This window comes from Xyrauchen texanus, chromosome 30 (assembly GCF_025860055.1).
Source record: "Xyrauchen texanus isolate HMW12.3.18 chromosome 30, RBS_HiC_50CHRs, whole genome shotgun sequence".
Classification (NCBI taxonomy): domain Eukaryota; kingdom Metazoa; phylum Chordata; class Actinopteri; order Cypriniformes; family Catostomidae; genus Xyrauchen; species Xyrauchen texanus.
In genome coordinates this window covers 33,781,055-33,802,885 of record NC_068305.1, presented here as the reverse complement: position 1 = coordinate 33,802,885, position 21,831 = coordinate 33,781,055, and the positions used below count along the sequence as shown (strand labels likewise).

The 21,831-nt window shown below is 39.1% G+C and overlaps 1 protein-coding gene across 1 annotated transcript in view; it reads left to right on the top strand.

Moving 5' to 3' along the window:
• The first annotated feature begins 4,302 nt into the window (after nucleotides 1-4,302).
• The window catches only part of LOC127623876 (E3 ubiquitin-protein ligase RNF217-like), a 39,475-nt gene continuing 21,946 nt past the window's right edge, over nucleotides 4,303-21,831 (top strand). The window contains exon 1 of the mRNA XM_052098455.1: nucleotides 4,303-5,365. Within this exon, the coding sequence (XP_051954415.1) occupies nucleotides 4,523-5,365 (843 nt within the window). The 5' untranslated portion in view covers nucleotides 4,303-4,522. The remainder of the gene's footprint in view (nucleotides 5,366-21,831) is intronic.

Sequence of the window (21,831 nt, the reverse complement as noted above, 5' to 3'; positions counted from 1 at the left end):
CATTCAATGCACACTTCACAGTTATGTTGGGTGACCTTGTGACCTCTCTTTGATTATCATGGATATTAACAGATGGACATTTCTCAGAATTTTTGTAATTAGCCCCCTTAACAGATGGACCTTTTAGCGTGACTAATACCCATAAGTTATTACGCTATAATGTCACACTTTTATGAATTTCCCACACAACAATGCCTTTTGTTTTACAATTTTAAACCATGTTCTGGTAAAAAAAAAAAAGGTGTCTTTAAAAGCGTTACATGTTATTATATAATTGACTGGATCTTATGCCATACATTCTTCCATAATGTGCCAGTTAATTAACTACAGGCTAAATGCTCTCCAGTGTTGGGTAAGTAACTACAAATAACATCGTCTACAGTGTAATTAGATTACTGTACTAATTACTCTGTCTGAAAAGTAATTACATTATTACTAATTACTTTCTAAAACCCTTATCAACATCGACCAGATAAAAAATAGAAGGATAGACATGAAACTGTTCTTTTAATTCTTTCAAATAAATCATATAAAATCATATAAATTATTCATGAACTGGCCAAAGAATTAAGGGGGGGCAGCAATAAATTAGAAAACATATTTTAACATTAGACATTAAATTTAGATTTTAAATTTGCTATCGTTTTATATTTGTTCTATAGTCTATACAGTATTTAACACAAATACATCAGAAGTAACTAATTACTGAAAAGTTAACAGTAATCCCATTTACTTTTTTCAATGAAAACGTAACTTAATTACAGTAATTAATTAATTGGTAATGCATTACACCCTCCACTGATGCTCTGTGAAGTATATTGTTTAATTAGCATTATTAGTGGCAACAGCCATTTTCCATTTTCTTTTTGCATATAGATGAAGTGTGTAGCTTTCATTTTAGACCTTGCAAAGATTAACAAAGTTGCTGTGAATGTGCAAATATCATCGGGTCTCAGGGGCCTCTTTATCCTTGAGGAGATCAACAATGTGGGTTTCAAAGTTAATTTAGCATATACAACATGCCCTCTGTGACCTATTTCTGGGTTAATTTACCTTTTACTCTTCTAAACTTCACAGTCAGCATTTGATAATGTCGTTCTTTTCATAAAATTACATAATTCATCACATACTAAACCAATATTTTACAGTCAGGGGAGCATGGAAGTAGAACAAATCAAAGCTTGAAATTTGAAATTTGTTGATAGCTTTAGCTCTACCTCCCTCTAGTGTCTGGACATTGTTAATAGCCAGAGCCATCTGACAAGATGCAAGCATGCTCTATTGTCGCCATCATTTCTTTTATTTTTATTTTTTTATTACTGCAGACATGAATTTAGGCTTGTAATACAAAATAAAAAATTTAAAAAAGCAGACACTCAGCCAACCCAGGGACCCCCAAGATAATATAAAACAAGATGAAACTATATTTTCTCTGTAAAACATTATAATAACTTTAATTAAATAAACACGTTATATGAATGTTACATTATATGCATTATCAGATCATTAGTTATTCGTGTTCAGTAAAACAGTTAGAAATGTCATAAACTTTTTTTTAAGTAAATTCTATATTTGATTTCTTCTCTGTTGCCCCCTGAATTCATAGACTACTCTTTTTATTTTATTTATTATAACTATTGAGCTATTTATTTATTTATTAGGTGATTTTAATGACATAGTTTTGACTTGTAATGACTTTTAGTAAAGACTTTGGATCTCATGAATGGGTAAGTTCAAGGTATCCCAAGCAAACATCAAACATTTATTCTTGGAGTCATACATGAAATCCCAGGTTTGCAGAAGACAACCAAAAATGATGATAGATACTTGATAGAAATGATAGAAAATATACTTGAGTGAAAGTAAAAAAAGTATTCACATTAAATTGTACTTAAGTGTTTAAAAAGTAACTTTTGTCCTAGCTAGAATGATATCAAGAAAGGAGATTGTGTGAGAGAGGATGTTGTTAAATTTGATTGGTTTGTTAAGTCACCTTTTTACTGTCTCTGATTTAACCAGATTGCAATACCTCTGATTGCAACCTGGTTAAAGAATCATGTTACTATAACAACATTGCAATAAGATTTTTATGTGGCATGTTGTAAGCAAAATAGCAATTTCCTAGTGAATGAACACTAGAGACGCTGAAATAACAATTACTTTTATCCCCTATCACTCGTAATCACAGGAAAAATGGCAGATTATCTGTTTATGAAAACGTGCTTTTGCTCTGTTCCTCTCAAATTGCTATCTTAAGACATCTAAACACTTTTACCATAGCACATGACATGTTTTAACGTTTGCATTACATAATCAGCTACATTTACAAGCTTGTTCAAGTGTGATCAAATTGTGCGGTAGCTCAAATGATAGAATGTTGCACTTGTGATGCAAAGGATTGGGGTACGAGTCCTGAAGAGCACGTGAGTCGAAAGTGTCATAGAAGCACCACAACATTATGTGGTTGTGTTTTTCATCTCACATTTGCTTTTTATGACACTATCAATTAGGTTTATATTTAAGTGTTAAACATTACCCTTAAAAACCTTAAAAAGGGAGAACATTTCAGAATCAGAAATAGAATAAAAATAATAAACTAATAGAAAATATAAGTATATATAGAAATCACTTCGGAACTGCCAAGACGTGTAGTGAAACACATCATTTTATTTTGCAAAACTTTTGCCACAGTCACGCAGTGTTCGTTGCATGGGAGAACGCACTCACAAATTGCGATGTCAGAGCACACAGCACCTTGAGACAAAGAGAAAGATAAAAAATAAATAAAACTATTCCAAATATAGCTTTGAAGTCAGTAATGTTGTTGGCTTTTTGAATTGTTTTCTGAGGTTTGCTACCAAAACCTTGCTCTTGAGCAGATGGAGGAATTCAGTAAAATTCATAATTAATATATGCTCAGATTCCATTATTTTAGATATCATTATTATCATTATTACCATTGCTGGTTTTATAGTTGTTATTATTATCATATATTTGCCTTACAACAACAACAGTAATAATTAAGCAAATAGGGAGTAGAAATCTGTAGATATAATTTAAATATTAAGGCAAGTGAAGAAATTAATTACATGTACACATTTAATTACAAAAGCCTTTTGTTCTTATACTGTATATATTTGCAACGTAAATTATAATTTTTTACTTTATAACTGTCTAATCTGTAGAAGTAGCAGGCATTTAGAATAAAGTTTAGGACAAATAACGTCAGTGTTTCTCACTTCGTGCTCATAGTTTTGAATGAATACATCACATTCAGACATATGGTCTAGCACAAATATTTCAATGTATCAGAAACTCAAATCAGAACTGAAATTCCGCTTCTGAAGATGGTCGGATCTCCCCACAGCCGCCATGTGACACTCCATTTTTTAAATGACTGACCTCTGATGTCGTTTGTCAAATGCAGTGAAAAGGTGGCTTCAGTCCAGTAAGACGAAAGACAATGGTCTGCAAAAATTATTACTTTAAAAAAAAAAAAGTACTTTTTTCTTTCGAAATGTAATTAAGTAAAAGTACATGTACATGTATTCGATTTAAACTGCACTAGAGTAAAGTACAAATCCCCCCCCAAAAAATACTTAAGTATTTTTACCCAATTACTTTACACCCCTGATAGACGGACGGACGGACGGACGGACGGACGGACGGACAGACAGACAGACAGACAGACAGACAGATAGATAGATAGATAGATAGATAGATAGGCTATCAATGATAGAATGTCAAGAATAGTTGACAATACATTTTTGAAAAATACTTAATAGCACAATAAATTGCTACTTATGTTGCTTTTTTAGCACTAGAGGTATTATCATTTAGACTTGCTTTTAATAGGGAATACACAGTAAGAGCTTGATTTTACGTAAAATCCTGAACTAAAAGTAGTTCAGAATCTACAAAGTAAAATCAAACTCTTAACGTAAAATCAACCTCTTACTGTTTATTCACAATTAAAAGCCACGTAGCATGACGCTCAGCTGCGAATTTACTAGTCCTACTACGGTGAAGGGTTATCGCTTAATATTCATAAGCAAAATTTTCACCATTGGAAGGTAACAAAATACGTCAGTCACATATAATTTATATTCATGAGTTATGCCTACAAGATTGGAAGGTTACAAGTAACGTCAGCACAGTTTAATTAATATTCATAAGCTAAGCCTTGATCGTAGTAGAATTCGAAATTTCGCTGCCCGGCAAGCGCTTACAAAACACATTTGCGCTTGTATACATGGTCAAAGTTTTGAAGTAACGTGACACCAGTGCCCATGTATATATATTTTCGCTATTCGCCATTTTATTCGCGATACTGTGGCTTACATTTTAAGATTAGTTGATGGTGACTCCTGGGTCAAACGAGAAAAGACCAGCAATAACGGATTTATTTATCTCATGTGTACACCCGGAAGTGGTGTAATAGTTAATGTCTCTGTGTTTAGTTTGAGAGTTTGAAGCAGGACTGTGTTTGTTTTAGCACTAATGGGAAGTTGACCGATCGGGAATGGAAGATGACTCTTCCGTGGCTGTGAATGTCACCGCGCAAAAAATGCCCGGTTATATCGGACGCGACGGGGAATCTATCCATGTGTCCAGCGGGACTCGGAGCACAGATTTCGAACGGGATGTCCGTAGCTGCAGCGGCAGGGCAATTGTGCCATCACCATCAACATCATCATTATCCTCGAGGGATGTTTTGGAATTTCATAAAAACAAGCACAAGCCAGGGAATTATAAAGAAAATAGGGAAACCATTCGAGCCGTGGACATTTTGAGAAGGAATTTTGGATCCCCTGTCAGTGATCCAGAATATACCAGAGACCTGGAGAAATTAGAAAAAGGAATTGAGATCAAACTGGATGACTTGGATCATGATGAAAGAAAAAAAAGTCCCAAACAAGACATGGAAAGGAACTCAGTGTTGGGAGAAACGGAACTGTCTGATCCAGATGGGAACCTTAATAATGATTATAAGATTGATTTCAAGAGAGCTGAAGTCCTCAGCCAATCAAAAGAGCATGTTTACTGCACTGTGTACTGTATTGCCAATGATAATTATAGGATACATGTCGATAAATCATCTGATAACGAGACGACATCACGCTCGTCGTTATCGTCATCTTCAGATGCGCCAAATCAATCAGAATCGGACCATGATCCCTACCCAGAGCCATATACAGTCACCGACCTCGTGGTGTCTGGGATGAACAGCTCGTATAATACAGACAGCAGTTCATCTGTTGTGTTAACATGTCAAATTTGCCTCGATTGCAAACATATCATGCCCCTACACTGTTGCATGATGCCAGTTTGTGAGGAATGCCTGAAAAGATACATCAGCTCACAGGTATCCACACCTGACCTGTCTCGACGCACACTTTACCCTGTTTTCAGGGATTTCCGTTTATTTGTGTATTCAACCACCACATCTAAAGTGGATTGATGCAAACCTAATATACCTCTATATTCTGGCACATATTGTATTGGGTTTAACAAAGTTGACCTTGTGCTGCTTTTGTGTTAGGCGAACAACAACCTTGTATTGAAGCTGGGAAACATTTCAAGTGTTCCTGGAGATCTTCTCCATGGGGTTTCCTATCTCAGCTTTCCCTTAAAAGCAGTGCTGTGGTGCTTTGATATATACCATGATACTGAATGATTGCCATTTTCATGTACTGTGGTATTTACATGATATTCCAAGTTACTACCATGTTACAAGTCCAGATAAACATGGTAGCACCATGTTGCATGGTGGTTTGAAGTAGGCCTACCTATTTATAGTATGCTCCTATTATATTTGGTTTTCTTAATGGCATACTTCAGTTTCAATATAAGTTTAATCTCAATCAGCAGCATTTGTGGATTTATGTTGATTACTACAAAAATAATTTTGACTCAAAACATTTCGGCTTATCAAAAATGTCGGTTGCAGTGAGGAACTTGTAATGGAAGCGAATAGGGCCCATTTTTTGGGGTGGATTTAAAGGCAGAAATGTTTATCTTCTAATTATAGCACCCTCTCTCTGTTTGTTAATGGAGAGGTTCTCCATTGTGTTGTGAAAATGTTCTTGACCTAACCTCTTGTTTAGAGAAGTGATGAATTTCCTGTGGTCTGTTATGGCTGGCCCATGTGACCATCACAGACTGAGGTGGAAATGTTAGTTATGTCAATTTAGTTACTCCTTTTGCCACAAAGCAAAGACTCATGTTGTGTAAGACTGTACAGGCATGTTGGTGTGATATAAAAATCTATGGCCGGTTCTAAGTTGGTTCCTCAAAGGTGTATGACAAACCAACATGTCTGGTATTTAAATCAACTATTTGAGCACTTAGTTGAAACAGTATGTAATCTTTTCATTCCTTATTTAAATACTTTCTCCTATCTAAGTTTAACAATAACATTTACATTCATGCATTTGGCAGATGCTTTTATCCAAAGCGACTTACAGTGCCCTTATTACAGGGACAATCCCCCTGGAGTAACCTGGGGTTAAGTGCCTTGCTCAAGCACACAATGGTGGTGGCTGTGGGGATCGAACCGACAACCTTCTGCTTACCAGTTCAGTGCTTTAGCCCACTACTCCACCACCACTCCAATAAGTAATTTATTGGCATATTGGCCTAACCAATTGTGTGTGTCTTATCTTACTGTGAATTCGGTGACTGAAATCAGTCTGTGCTTACTGAAATTTGGACCGCTGCCCCCAGTGGATGAAGCTGGAAGTGTTGATGAAGGTATAGGCATGTGTAAGCTCCAGTTTCCAGGTGAAATGTCCACACTGACATCTATCACACTGCCAAAAGTGAGTTGAAAAGGTAGATTTTTTTTTGTAAGGATGTCCAGATATACTTTGTTTTTTGATAGAAAGAGTACGATACGGTTTAATAATCACACTAGGATGTAATGTAATTGTGCACTGAATGTTTACTGAGAGACATTTGTACATCAGATGGTATCAGTTTTTGGTATTGGAGCATTTTTATGAGCACGAGAACAAGTACAGGTGAAACTCCAAAAATTTGAATATTGTGCAAAAGTTCATTAATTTCAGTAATTCAACTTAAAAGGTGAAACTAATATATTATATAGACTCATTACAAGCAAAGTAAGATATTTCAAGCCTTTATTTGATATAATTTGATGATTATGGCTTACAGCTTATGAAAACCCCAAATTCAGAACATGAGCATGGTATCGGACCTGATTCCGATACCAGTATCTGTATCGGTATATCAGTTTTTAGTTGTAAATGATATAATTCAGTCAACAGGAATGCATGTTTTATTAACCACATGCCCTAAACCTAACCGTCATTGGAGTAAAAATTTAATCTTAGAGGGTATATTAAACCTCGAATATTACTCTATTGATTTTGTGAACGTGATTACTTCCTGGTTTCCATGGGAACATTCGGTTAGCATCATCATGTTGAGTTTTAAAATTTTGTATGGTGCAGAATTTACTTTACCTTTAAATCTACAAGGGTGTTATAATCTTTATATTTACACCAAATAGAACACCTTCATCTCAGGTAATAGGGAAAGGATGCATAATAGGCGGTTCTGCCCAATGGCAGTGTGTCGTTTCCTGGCACAGGGAGGAAAAAGTTGTGCTGTAATTGATTGTTTAATCACTGAGCTCAGCCTCTCTGTTCCCTAATTACATTACATGGCTGTTCACTGGAAGGTCTGTGTGAGGTCTGCGAGCAACATACACACAATTTGCCCTTCTAGAGGGATTTTGTGTGTGTAATCGAGTAACTCTGGCTTGCCTTTTGCTGCTTTCCTCCCAAATCAGATTTATGCCTCTATGAATGATCTTGGGGGGGGTCAGACAGAGGTTGATGTGATAATGATATCCTCCTTTTGAGTTGTTTGCCTTAAGTTATTGCTCCGGTTTTGTTGTTTGATGCTATGTGTGGCTTTTCTTTTATTCCCAAGAAGTTCTTGTTAAGTATAGTAGCCTTTGTGGGGTGAAATTAGCTCACTAGACATGCAAAACCATTTTTTCCTCCAATGTGTTCTGGACTTGCATAATTATGATGATGATAGTGCCCAAAAGACTATTGTTTGTATGGAAGTTGCAGATATATAACCACTCCTCCCATTGTTGCAGTGTGCTTTTTGCTATTCCTGAACATAAAAGGCTGATTACCTGTATAACCTGTCCCTTTGAATCGGATCCAGTGACAGCATTTTACCCATTTCCAGATTCAAAGCGAGGTCATGCTAGGTACTGTAAATCTTAAGCATAACTTAGTTTCTGGTTCCAGATACAGTACATAATGTAATATATTTCTTTTAATCATTTTGTGTTACTTTGTTTCCTGTTTCACACAAAAATGCACTAAATAAAGCTGAAGTGGGTAATTTTTATAATGTTAAAGTAAAGTGCTTTCTCCCAGCTTAATCCCAGCCTGAAATAGCAACATTGTCTCAACCAAAGGTGTGATTTAGGGGTGGGACTATCTGTTTTTTTGGTGTTTTTTTTATATAACCAATGGCAGAAAACATAGGGGGTGTATTCGGGAAACCTGTATGAAAACAGTCTGTAAAGGGATCAATGGAAAGGAGGAGGCGAGAACCGGGTTGACGATATAAATGATAGTTTAATGATAAACTTAAAAGACAACATAAACACACACGACGGACATGTCCGTAAACTATCTCTCTCTCCCGCACGATCCTCTGCAGTCGACCTGTATCTCTCACGGAGGCTTAATTGGCCTAATACGGGACCGGGTGTGTAGGATCACGACCCGGCCCCGCCCTCCGCCCTGCCACACAGTCATTGTTATTCCAATTCCGTTTAAGGATGCTTTTACCGCAGAAATTACCCACTTCAGCTTTAATGAACGTTTGGAGCTTGCGCAAAACGCAGAGGCCTGTTGTGGTCCGATTAATGTGTGTGTGCATGGACAAAGCCAAGCTACAAACAACACAGTCTAGGTCTGTTAATGTGACTTGGCAAAAAAGCGTAATGGTAAAATTTAATTCAGACTAAAGTGTCTACATGACATGTTAAAAAGACTGAAATAAAATTTGTAAAGCGCATGTGCTAAAAAAAACATGCTTTTATAGGGGTGAAACGATTAGTCAATGTTATCAACAATGTCGACAATAAAATTTTTTTTACAAAAAGTTTGTTTTCGAATAGTCGTTTGATGTTATTTAACATAACATGAGATTATACAAAACTCTAATTATGGTACGCCAGAGCAGCACTGCAGTTTGTCCCTGACTGAGGAGAGGAAGAAAACAACTCCATATGCACTCTAAATTTACCCAGTTGAGCATCTTTATAGGAAATGTCATGGCGGAGAACGAATCTCAGTTTCCTCCACGTCTGAGACTGTCAATACGCACATCTTATCGCATGGCTTGTTGAACACGTTACCGCAGAGAATAGCATGGACCTCCACATACGCTACATCTCCGGCATCCACGCACAACTCACCACACACCCCACCGAGAGCAAGAACTACACATTATAGCCACCACGAGGAGGTTACCCTATGTGACTCTACCCTCCCTAGCAACCGGGCCAATTTGGTTGATTAAGAGACCTGGCTGGAGTCACTTAGCACGCCCTGGATTCTAACTCCCAATTCAGGGATGGTAGTCAGCATCAATTCTAGCTGAGCTACCCAGGCCCCATGGCGTTACATCTTTAATGCAGTTATATTTAATGCGTTATAGCTTCATTAAAGTTATACTAATAAGGAAGCAGGTCATGTAAATTACTACAAACTCCAAAACTGGTATTTCTCTGTGTGGTCAGCACCTGTTCATTGAGTTGTGTGAAGTCTCCCGATCTAAGGGGTAGAGATTGAAACTGCATCCGGCTGTTTCAATTTTTTGCCAATTCTTATCATGAAGAAAATTGGCAATATGCAGCTTTATTAATACAAGAGTTTTTTTGTGTGTGTGTCTGTGAGTTAAAGATGGATTGAAGTGAACAAAATGGTGAGAGAGGGGTAGTCTTCGCCCCATTATACAAGGCAACAAAATACGTTTTTGATTTGTTTTGGCTTGTTTTTCCTATATAAATATCTAAAACTCCTTTAAAACAATGTACATTTACTTTAGCAACTATACTGAAGAAGAAAAAATTGTTATCTGAGAATGTTGAATATAATAAATATCTAAAAATCCTTTAAAAAAGATGCATTCACCTGAGAAGCAGCATATAAGATATTTAGACTTGCTTTTAGAGAATAGATCTTGAATATAAGTGTATTTTGTCTTTACTACACTCACAGAAGTATAACCAAGTGGAAAAAATACACTTCTATACATATTTGTCTCTTAAGCAAGTCTAAATATCTTATATGTTGCTTCTAAAGTAAATGTATTTTTAGACAATTTTATATGGAAAACAAGACAAAGAGGATTTTTTTGCTTAAAAGTATTTATTCCTTTAATTCAGGGAATGTCATTTAGAGGTATTTTTAAAAGATGATTTTATCCGCTTTGTTGTTAGTAAGCATGTTTAATACAACCTTTTAAATTTTGGCACATGCTGAATAGTCGGTTAAGAGCTAATGATTAATTGTTGCAATAATCACTGAATAGTCGAATAATCATTTGAATAATCATTAGGTTAGTCGATTATAAAAATAATCATTTTTATTTTGTTTCGTTAAATATTGCTCAATTCAATTTAATAACATTTTTATATGAATTTGAAATGTGTAAATCTTTATTTTTTTTTTTGTCACTCAAACCCCTTTGAACCAAGCGATTTACATCAGGCCCCCTGATATTTTAAGTAAAGATAACCTTTCGAAATATAATTAATTTGACATTTTTGCTCTTCATTTTTGTCTTGATTGTTATATTTGAATGAGCCTTTATTACATTTATTATAGTTTAATTATAATATGTATCTGTTTTAGGTTACACTTATTAGTCACAATAGTCAAATTTACGGGGAAAAAACTTGTAAAATGTTCCATTTTTATCTGTCATTTCTGTTTCCTTAAAAAAAATTATAAATGCATGTCATTCCATTTGTGAGTATAAATTTGATACTTTGATATGATGTAGCCAATAGTTACATTTTCAGTCATTAAAAATTACTTTTTGCGGAAGTAACAAAGCCAGCGCTGAAACCATTAAAACATGCACTCAGGGGATAAGAAATGTTGCATTATATACACCAATCAGCCACAACAATAAAACCACATGTTTAATATTGTGTAGGTCCCCCACGTGCCTCCAAAACAGCGCCAACCTGTTACAAATGCTATTCTGAGATGCTATTCTTCTCACCCCAACTGTACAGAGCGGTTATTTGAGTTACCGTAGACTTTGTCAGTTCAAACCAGTTTGACCATTCTCTGTTGACTTCTCTCATCAACAAGGCATTTCCATCCACAGAAATTCCACTCACTGGATGTTTAGATTTTTTTTGGCACCATTCAGAGAAAATTCTAGAGACTGTTGTGTTTAGGGCTGAAACTATTAGTCGACATTATTGACAACGTCGACAAGAAATAATTGTCAACAAAAAATTTAGTTGTCGAGTAGTTGTTTGATATCATTTAACGCAACATGAGATAAATTGAAACATTAATGATGTCGTGGGAGAGCAGCACTTCAGCTCATGCTTGATTGAGAAGAGGAAGAAAACAGCTGACAGTCCAGACACACTACAGGTGATGTAGATCGCAAAGTATGAGGGAATTATAATACAAAAATACAATATAAGTAAATGCAGAAGCAGTGCGTCATGACGTGAAGCCATACCTAGCATTGCACTTGAGCAAAACTTTCCAGTCAGAACATCTAAAAAGGATGCACCCTTGTGTTATATCTTTAATGCATCCTTTATTAAAGTTCAAATAAATTTGAAAATGGCATTTGTCTGTGTTATATAAGTAGTGTAAAAAACAGGCCGATGTGAGTTTCAAACTTCTCCCGGATGATACACTGTCTCGCACGGTGACGCTCATCACTGGCGCACGCTTGCTGCAGCTAGATTATAGCGTGATGGCTCGTGACGTAGTGAATCATAATATATGTGTCACGGTGTGTATCTTATCATGAAGAAAATCAGTGATGCATGGTACTATTAAGAAGAGAGAGTTTATTATTTTGTGATTTAAAGATGGATCGAAATCAAGTGAACTAAAAGGTGAGAGGTATAGTCAGCCGATTATACAATGGAAAAAAAAATTATTGGTCTTTTTTGGTTTACATATAAATATCTAATACAACTTGCGTACATTTACTTTAGGAGCTATACTGATGAAGAACATTTTTTTTTATCGGAGAATGTTGATTATAATATTTAAACATTTTAAAATATCTACAAATACGATACATTTACCTTAGAAGCAATATATAATATATTTAGATCTTGAATATGTATAAGTATATTTTGCCTTTACTGCACTGGCAGAAGTATGAAAAAATACACTTATATACAAAATACTCTTAACAAGTCTAAATATCGTATATGTATCTTTTTTTTTTTTTAAGATTTTAGATCATTTTAAATGGAAAAAAGACAAAAACACTTGATAACAATATTATATTTTTGCAGTATTTGTTCTAATGAATTAAACAATAAAAATCCAAGTTTTTTGTTTTCCTTGTAAATTCAGTGAATGTCATTTAGAGGTATTTTTAAAAGATGATTTTGTCCTTTTTATTGTTTGTAAGCACGTTAAATACAACCTTTTAAGCTGAGGCACAAGCTGAATAGTCTGTTAAGAGCTAATTGTTAATCACTGCAATAATCGCCCTAATAGCCGAATAATCATTGTAATAATCGTTAGATTAGTCGATTATCAATATAATAGTTAGTTGCAGCCCTAGTTGTGTGTGAAAATCCCAGGAGATCAGCAGTTACAAAAATACTCAAACCAGCCCATCTGGCACCAACAATCATCCTTGCAATTACATTTACATTTATGCATTTGGCAGACGCTTTTATCCAAAGCAACTTACAGAGCCCTTATTACAGGGACAATCCCCACAGAGCAACCTGGAGTGGAGTGCCTTGCTCAAGGACACAATGGTGGTGGCTGTGGGGCTCGAACCAGTGTCCTTCTGATTATCAGATTACCAGTTATGTGCTTAGACCACTACACCACCACAATTGATTATCTAATCAGCCAATCATGTGTCAGCAGTGCATAAAATCATGCAAATATGGGTCAGGAGCTTTCTGTCCTGGCAGAGACTGCACACACGCACACACACACACATACACACACAAGTTGAAAACTTTCTTTCAAATATCTAGATGGAACATAGCTTAATGTTACAGAACACAGGGTCTTCAAAACTATTTTCAACTTAACACAGCGTTTTAAAAATGTGATGATTGTGGCGTCAAGGAAACCACGGTTTGCATATACACAGTTCAGAAACAGTGGTGCACACTTACTAAGCTTGTTACGGTAACCTGAAGGAAGAACAGAGAGGCACGTTCTGAGCTTTGTTTCACTGAATTGACCAGCGAGTCTTCACATAATGACAAAATATTATGCATTATAATTTGATTATGCCCTCTTTTGTACTTATTGTAACTACATTATAACAACCTATGCTAATGAATAGACATTGGAACAACAAGACACAATGCAGCAGCCAAAGAGGTATGACATATATGTACACACTGTATTTGTACATCTATGTAAACCCATTCCCACCGAGTACTCGACGAGTAATTAATTTGGGTACTCGAGTAGACAAAATGCCCACCCCAAATTAAAATAGCTAATATTTAACTTCACAGAGCCAGCGTTTCTCACTTCAAGCCTTTTGTGTTGTGTTTGGCAAATGGGGCTGCTAGTCTAAATGTCAGGTGCCTATGGCAAGGGCGTTTTGATGCATTCTTTGGAGTAACATTTCAGAATACAGGCATGTCTAGGATCCATTAGTGGTTTACTTGTCATGTTCAAAGATACAAAGTCATAATATAGTGTCACTACACTGCCATCGAGTTTTTAAGAAAGATCATTGTTATAGATGTTTTATGTTGGCGTCTGGCATAATCATATTCAGTGTTTTATTAGATGGTAGCCTTGCTTTTGGAATGAGCACTGTGCTGAGGGTTGTGCCCTGCCATTCATTATTGAATTGAGAATGGTTTTTAAAATTCCAACTCGAATAAGGTAGGAAACAGGGTGGATTGACTTTTTTTTGCTGTTCATAGAGCCTAAGGTTCTCACAGAGAAGGGTGGGATTTCGCACAACACTTACTTCAGATTCAAAGCATTGTATTAAAAAATCTGCTTGAAGCACCTTTAATCTTTGCCCTTGCATTATAAAAAACGCTGGTGCGCAATACTTGTTGAAATGTCAAGATGTTTGCTTCTAACTTTTACCTTTGATTAACATGTTGCAATAGATCTGCTGTAGACTTGGTTTTACATTGGAAATCAGCTCATGTAGTGCTTTAAGGATTTCATTCACTGGCCTTTAACAAGCCTGCAGAACTATGGATCCTTAACATGGTGGTACTATTTTTATTATGATTAAATGTTTACAGCTAGATTTTGCATGTTAACTGGATTCTAATATAAAAGAGATGGATGAGCTTTAGATGAACATTGTAAAGTGTTGAGAAGGTGATGCTAGAAATCTGTTGAGAAAAATCCAGAGGATTTTAAAGTTAAAGGTACACGACTGTAATATATTAATATATCTACTATATATCTACTATTGTATTGTAAATTCTAAAGTCAACAATAATAACAATAATAATAGTTTATTATTATTATTATCTGCTTACAAATTATAACAATATTCAAGTTGACTAGGTAACCAATGTTTTTGGTTTTTGGCCAAAATTCTAGAGACTGTGTAACCCGCACAAGAAGAGACAGTCACAATGTATAGTCAAACTGCGTTTATTGCAGGCAAAGCAAAAGTACAAATAGGGCAAATCCAGAAGAGAGTGGTCGAGGGGAGCGTAAGGTCGAAGCCGGGGAATCAGGATATGGCAACGGGGCAAAACTACAAAAGAGTGGTCGAGGAAAGCGTAAGGTCGAAGCCGGGGAAGTCAGAATAGCAGAACGGGTAAACAAGCGAGTTGAATAGACAGGGGAGCTAGGGGAACACTAGAGCTGGCAAAGCGAAGGGGTAAACTAAACAATAACCAACAAGAGTGAAACGAAAGGGTTGTGATATATATAGGGGAGAAAACGAGCGGTGCAGGTGAAACGAATAACCAGGTGATTGGGACGAGTACATGTGAAACTAATACTCTGGTGATTGGGAGCGTGCATGAGAGCCAGAGGGGGGTGATTGGGAGTGAGCGTGTGAGCTCGGGGAGCGAGCCTGTGAGCTCGATGAAGCGGGGAGAACTAGAGGAGCGGGGTTCGTTACAGTACTCCCCCCTCTGCTACGGACGGCTCCGGACGGCAGCGCTCGGTTGTGAGGAGCGCGACCTCTGGGACGCGGTGCGGGACGATCAGGATGTTGGCGATGGTAGTCTAGCTTGAGAGCCTGGTCCAGGACATCTCTCGATCGTACCCACGACTGTTCCTCAGGTCCGTAGCCCTCCCAGTCGACCAGATACTGCAACTCGCCACCCCGACGTCGGGAGTCTAGCAAGGCCCGGACCCTATAGGCAGGTTGACCACCGACATCGAGTGGTGGAGGGGGTGTTTGGGCTGCCGTGGGCAGGTGTGTTCCAAGTGAGGAACTTCGGGTTGCCTCGGGTCAGGGACGTGAGGGGTGCGGCGATCTTGCCGAAGTTTCTAATAAAACGCCGGTAGTAGTTGGCGAAACCCAGGAACCGTTGGAGTTCTTTGAGCGTGCTGGGCACGGGCCAGGACAGGACTGCGGCAACCTTGTCGGTCTCCATCTCCATAGTTCCAGCAGATAAGACGTAGCCCAAGAAGGAGACGGAGGGGCGGTGAAAGGCACACTTCTCTGCCTTCACGAACAGGTCGTGTTCTCGCAGTCTCTGTAACACTCTCGAGACGTGAACGGTGTGTTCAGAGAGTGTGGAGGAGTAAATTAAAAGGTCGTCGATGTAGACGACGAGGAAGAGGTCTAGCATGTCCCGGAAGACGTCGTTCATGAATGACTGAAACACCGAGGGGGAGTTGGCGAGGCCGTACGGCATCACCAAGTACTCGTAGTGCCCCCTGGTGGTGATGAACGCAGTCTTCCACTCGTCTCCCTTGCGGATGCGTACAAGGTTGTACGCGCTCCTGAGGTCGAGCTTAGTAAAGATCTTAGCCTTACTGACCTGCTCGAGGGACGGTTGGATGAGAGGCAGGGGGTAGGCGAACTTCACCTTAGCCTTATTTAGGGCCCGGTAATCGATGCAGGGGCGAAGCCCGCCGTCCTTCTTGCCCACGAAAAAGAAGCTGGACGCCACCGGGGAGGTGGACTTCCGAATGATGCCTAGACTGAGCGCCTCATCGATGTAGTCCTCCATGGCTTTGGTTTCGGGTAGCGTTAAGGGGGTACACTCGGCTCTTAGGGAGTGGGGACCCCGGAAGGAGATCGATGGCGCAGTCCACACTGCGATGTGGGGGGAGACTAACCTGGGTCTTCTCGAACACATCAGCGTAGGAGGAGTACTCAGGAGGGATGGAGACAGGAGACTTCACTTCGGGGCTCTCTACGGAGGTGGAGGACACCGGAAGGGAAATACAATGTGACAAACAGTGGTCGGTCCAGCGCAACAGCTCCCCCGTGCGCCAGGAAATGTGGGGGTCAAGAAGCGCTAACCAGGGGTGGCCTAAAACCACAGGGTCTCTAGGTGAGTGCACTATAAAAAACTGGATGAGCTCCGTGTGAAACAAGCCCACCTGGAGGGACAATGGCATGGTCCGGAAGGAAATGAGACCCGATCCGAGGGGTGCCCCAACTAGAGAGTTAACTCTGAGAGGTGGCACGACCGGACTGAGTGGGATGGATAGTTTCTGGACCAAGCCATCGTCTAAAAAATTTCCCGCTGCCCCGGAATCCACTAGGGCTGGGGTAGAAAAAGAGACATTGTTAAAACTCAACATTACCGGGAGGCAGACTTGTTTCTGGGTAACGTTGAGAAAGACAGACGTTCTCACCTGGCTTTTGGAGAGGGAACGCCGGGGACCGGCTGGGCATGAGTCAATTCAGTGACCCTGGGTTCCACAGTATAGGCAGAGGCTCTGTGTCAACCATCTAGCTCGTTCTGCCTGGGTTAGTGGAGCGTGACCAAGTTGCATGGGTTCGGATTTGGAAGAGCACTCGGGAGAAACGAGTTTAGGCGAGTTGAGACCCGTAGCAGGCTCTTGGACGACAGAGGGGCTCCGACAAGCACGGTCGCGAAGCAGGTTATCCACTGTGATGGAGAGCGGAATATAGTTCTCCAGCGACAGCGATTCTCCTCGACATGCCAATTCCATTTGGAGCTGGTCATTCAAACCCAGGCGGTATACAGTCAACAAAGCGGGGTCGCTCCACCCACTACCCGCGGCAAGGGTGCGGAAATCAAGTGCGTAGGCAGCGGCTGTGCGTGACGCCTGTTTCAAAAACACGAGGCGGCTGCCTACATCCCTACCAGCTGCCGGGTGATTAAAAACCACGGCAATCTGGTGACAAAACTGATCATATGACGTCAAAAGGGGGCTCTCGGCAGTCCACAATGCAGTGGCCCATTGCCGTGCCTTACCCGAGAGCAGTGAGATTAAAAAATGAACTCTCTCACTGTCAGTGCTTAAAAGGGCGTGATACGTCATATAAACAGTACATTGCATTAAAAAACCCTGACAAGCTTCCGACGAACCGTCAAACCGCTCGGGGGTTGAAAGCTTGCGGCGCTGAGAAATGCGGTGGGAACATCAACGGGTACAGGGACAGACACAGGTGGAACAGGTTGAAGCTGATCGGAAATGGTACGTACCGTTTGCAGTATTTGCTGTCCATGAGCCGTGAGCGCTTGGTCGTGTTTCCCAACCGTAGATCCTTGGGCAGAAAGCGCCGTGCAAATCCGCTCTAGCAAGCTGCGGAGATCCTCAATGGATTCCATTGTGACTCTTCTGTAAGGTTGGTTATTCTGTAACCCGCACAAGAAGAGACAGTCACAATGTCAAGTCAAACTGCGTTTATTGCAGGCAAAGCAAAAGTACAAATAGGGCAAATCCAGAAGAGAGTGGTCGAGGGGAGCGTAAGGTCGAAGCCGTGGAATCAGGATATGGCAACGGGGCAAAACTACAAAAGAGTGGTCGAGGAAAGCGTAAGGTCGAAGCCGGGGAAGTCAGAATAGCAGAACGGGTAAACAAGCGAGTTGAATAGACAGTGGAGCTAGGGGAACACTAGAGCTGGCAAAGCGAAGGGGTAAACTAAACAATAACCAACAAGAGTGAAACGAAAGGGTTGTGATATATATAGGGGAGAAAACGAGCGGTGCAGGTGAAACGAATAACCAGGTGATTGGGACGAGTACAGGTGAAACTAATACTCTGGTGATTGGGAGCGTGCATGAGAGCCAGAGGGGGGTGATTGGGAGTGAGCGTGTGAGCTCGGGGAGCGAGCCTGTGAGCTCGATGAAGTGGGGAGAACTAGAGGAGCGGGGTTCGTTACAGACTGATGTGTGTAAAAATTCCAGGAGATCAGCAGTTACAGAAATACTCAAACCATCCCCTCTGTCACCAACAACCATCCATGCGATTGTCTAATCAGCCAATGGTGTGACAGCTGTGTAGTGCATAAAATCAGGAGTTACAGAAATACTCAAACTAGCCCATCTGGCACCAACAATCATGCCATGGTCCAAATCACTGAGATCACATTTGTCCCCGTTCTGATAGTTGATGTGAACATTAACTGAAGCTCCTGACCCATATATGCATGATTTTATGCACTGCTGCCACACGATTGGCTGATTAGATAATCGCATGGCTGGTTTGAGTATTTCTGTAACTGCTGATCTCCTAGGATTTCCACACACAACAGTCTCTAGAATTTGCCAAAAACAAAAAAATCCAGTGAGAGGCAGTTCTGTGGATGGAAATGCCTTGTTGATGAGAGAGGTCAATGGAGAATGGCAAAGGCTGGTTCGAACTGACAAAGTTTACGGTAACTCAAATAACCGCTCTGTACTTTTGTGGTGAGAAGAATAGCATCTCAGAATGCTATTCTGAGATGCAGGTTGGAGCTGTTTTGATGGCACGAGGGGGACCTACACAATATTAGACAGGTGGTTTTAATTGGAGTATTTACTTATGAACAGCCCTTTGCGATTCACAAAGCTATTGCATGTTTTCAAGTAGCTTTGAATAAAATGTAATATGGACAAATTTAATGGTCCTTTAGCTTGACAGTGACCACTCTGACAAACACAGTATCGGATTTGGATAGGGCTCGTCATATCCGTCTAAAAACGATCCAGGTAGCAGATTGGTGCATCCCTATATATTATATCTTATTCAGTTATAGTCAGTGATTCAGCTACTGTATATTGTATGTTTTCTGAGACCAAACAATACGTTTGTGTGAGGAACAGACCCAAATTTGGAATTTCTATTCACTGACAAAGTTTACGAATTCTGGATTTAAACTAGGGCCAGACACAAGCTTTGGTAGATATTATCAGTAAATAATGACTTAAATTTTGGTCTATTTTTCAGCTATCAAATGTCATATGCACTGATTTTATGATACTTTTAACCATTTGCTTTCAGTTATTTTATTTATTTATTTATTTATTTATTTTTTTGGCAACTTCACTGTTGAATGTACTGCAATGGGAAAAACATTTTACTCTACATTTTTCTCCTGTTTTCCAGTAAAAATATATAAACGTTGAATATATTTAAATTTTGTGAGGTTTATGTTCTCTGTTTGAATTAAAGGAATGTTCCAGGTTCAGTACAATTAATCTTAATTAATAGCATTTGTGGCATAATGGTGATTCCCACCAAAAAATATATTTTGACTCATCCCTACTTAAAAAATGTAAATGTGTTTACAGTGAGGGTCAGTCCATAAATGTTAAAATACACAGTTTAGTATAGCCATACAATGTAAATATTATACAGTACATGTTAACATCTTTTTAGTGCTAAAATCGCATATTAACATTATCTGTAAAAAAGTTGTATCCAAAATATTTGAATCAGAAGTTAATATATTCTTGAAATATTCTGGCTTTACTTTGTAACAATTTCTCTTCTATTTGTTTTTGAACTAGTCCAATTCACTTCCATTATAAAGTCGAGTCGAAATTATTTATTGTGGTAATCAAAATTATGCCACAAATGCTGTATATTGAGTTTAACTTGTATTGAACTGAGAATATTTCTTTAAGGTTTTTGTTCTCACCCCACTGGCAAGTAGTTATTTCATGCATAAGCATAAAGCTCACTAAACTTCATTGGATAACTCTGAAAACAAGACAAAGTATCTTATGGCATTTTGTTTCTCATGTTGTTGGAACAACATGAGGGCGATTTAAATAATGACAGCCTTTTCTTTTTGGGGTGAACTTTTCTCACACCAATCTGGGTACAGTCATACTTTTGACTGAAGTTTTGCCTTAATAAATTGAAATTATGTTTAACAGACATGTGGCTGGCCTCGAAGAGCAAATTCTGAGCTCAATTTGTCATCCATCAAAAATATATCTAGCCAAAAAGGCAGCCCGCCTCAACAGGTGCCGTCCAGCCTGGAAATGTGTCAATGTTAATGCACGATGCTGGCATGTGATATGTCAGGCTGAAAACCAGACTTTTCGTTCATATGGAGAGAATTGTTTTACAGCCTGTGGTGGGTGCTGAGTGATGTTATTGTGCTGGGTGTGCAGTCAGTCCACTAGCAGCAGGCTGACTGGTGTAAAGAGGACCAGTGGGTGACTGTGGGGGAGCACTGCTATTTCCAATCAGCATCATGTGCCCAGGTAAGGGCTCTCAAGGGAATGCCAGATCTCATTAGGATGCCAAACTAACTCCAGTTTCACAGAATCTCACACACTGTGAGCACAAGATGCCACATGTTCGGGATGAGTTCAGGAGCCCTTTCCCTCCACATGAGCATTGTTAGTGCTGTTTACCAAGACCATCATTTTAAATTGAATTGCATTAATCAAATGAATGTACGTCATTTTAAGATGACTCAAGCAGCTCTTCCAAACTGGTACAGGCCTTTTACTGCAGAAGCTGAGTTGAAGAGTGTAATTATTTTTTTATGTAAAATATGTTTTTCTATTCATACTTAAATAAGGAAACAACTATAGACATTTGTTGGTTGATTCCCCTGAAAACTGTAATGCTCACTGTAGCTTTATCCCTTTACTATCCCTTTAATGTGGGGCACTATTAGGGGGGCGGGGGGGGGGGGTGTTCACTGTCCTTTATCTGCATATTGCGGCGACGTTCTGTGGTCCGTACTGCATAACGCGGCTGCTCATTTGAGTTTATCACGGCCCATTTGGCATGATTCGCGGACGACTGACCGGCCCGCTCGGTTCTCCGATGGCCAGTCTGGTTACACTCAAGTAAAGCGAAAATTAACTGGAACTGCTGTGAATTTTACTGGCCCATTTCAGCCTAATTATGTATTTAATCAAATCGCATCCCTTGCAGTTTGATAGTCACACTTCATCATTTCGCAATTCCGATTTTATCTCGATTAATCGTTCAGCCCTAGTCTTTATCCACTGCCATTGTATGGAAATCAAGGATCACAACATTCTTTAAAATGTCTCGTTTTGTTTTCTATATAAGAAAGAAAATAATATGGATTTGAAACGACATGAGGGGATTGATGGCAGAGTTTTCATTTTTGGGTGAACTATCCCTTTACTACTCTTGCTTGATATCCTTACATAAACGTACAAGAGATGAGAGTAGATTAGTT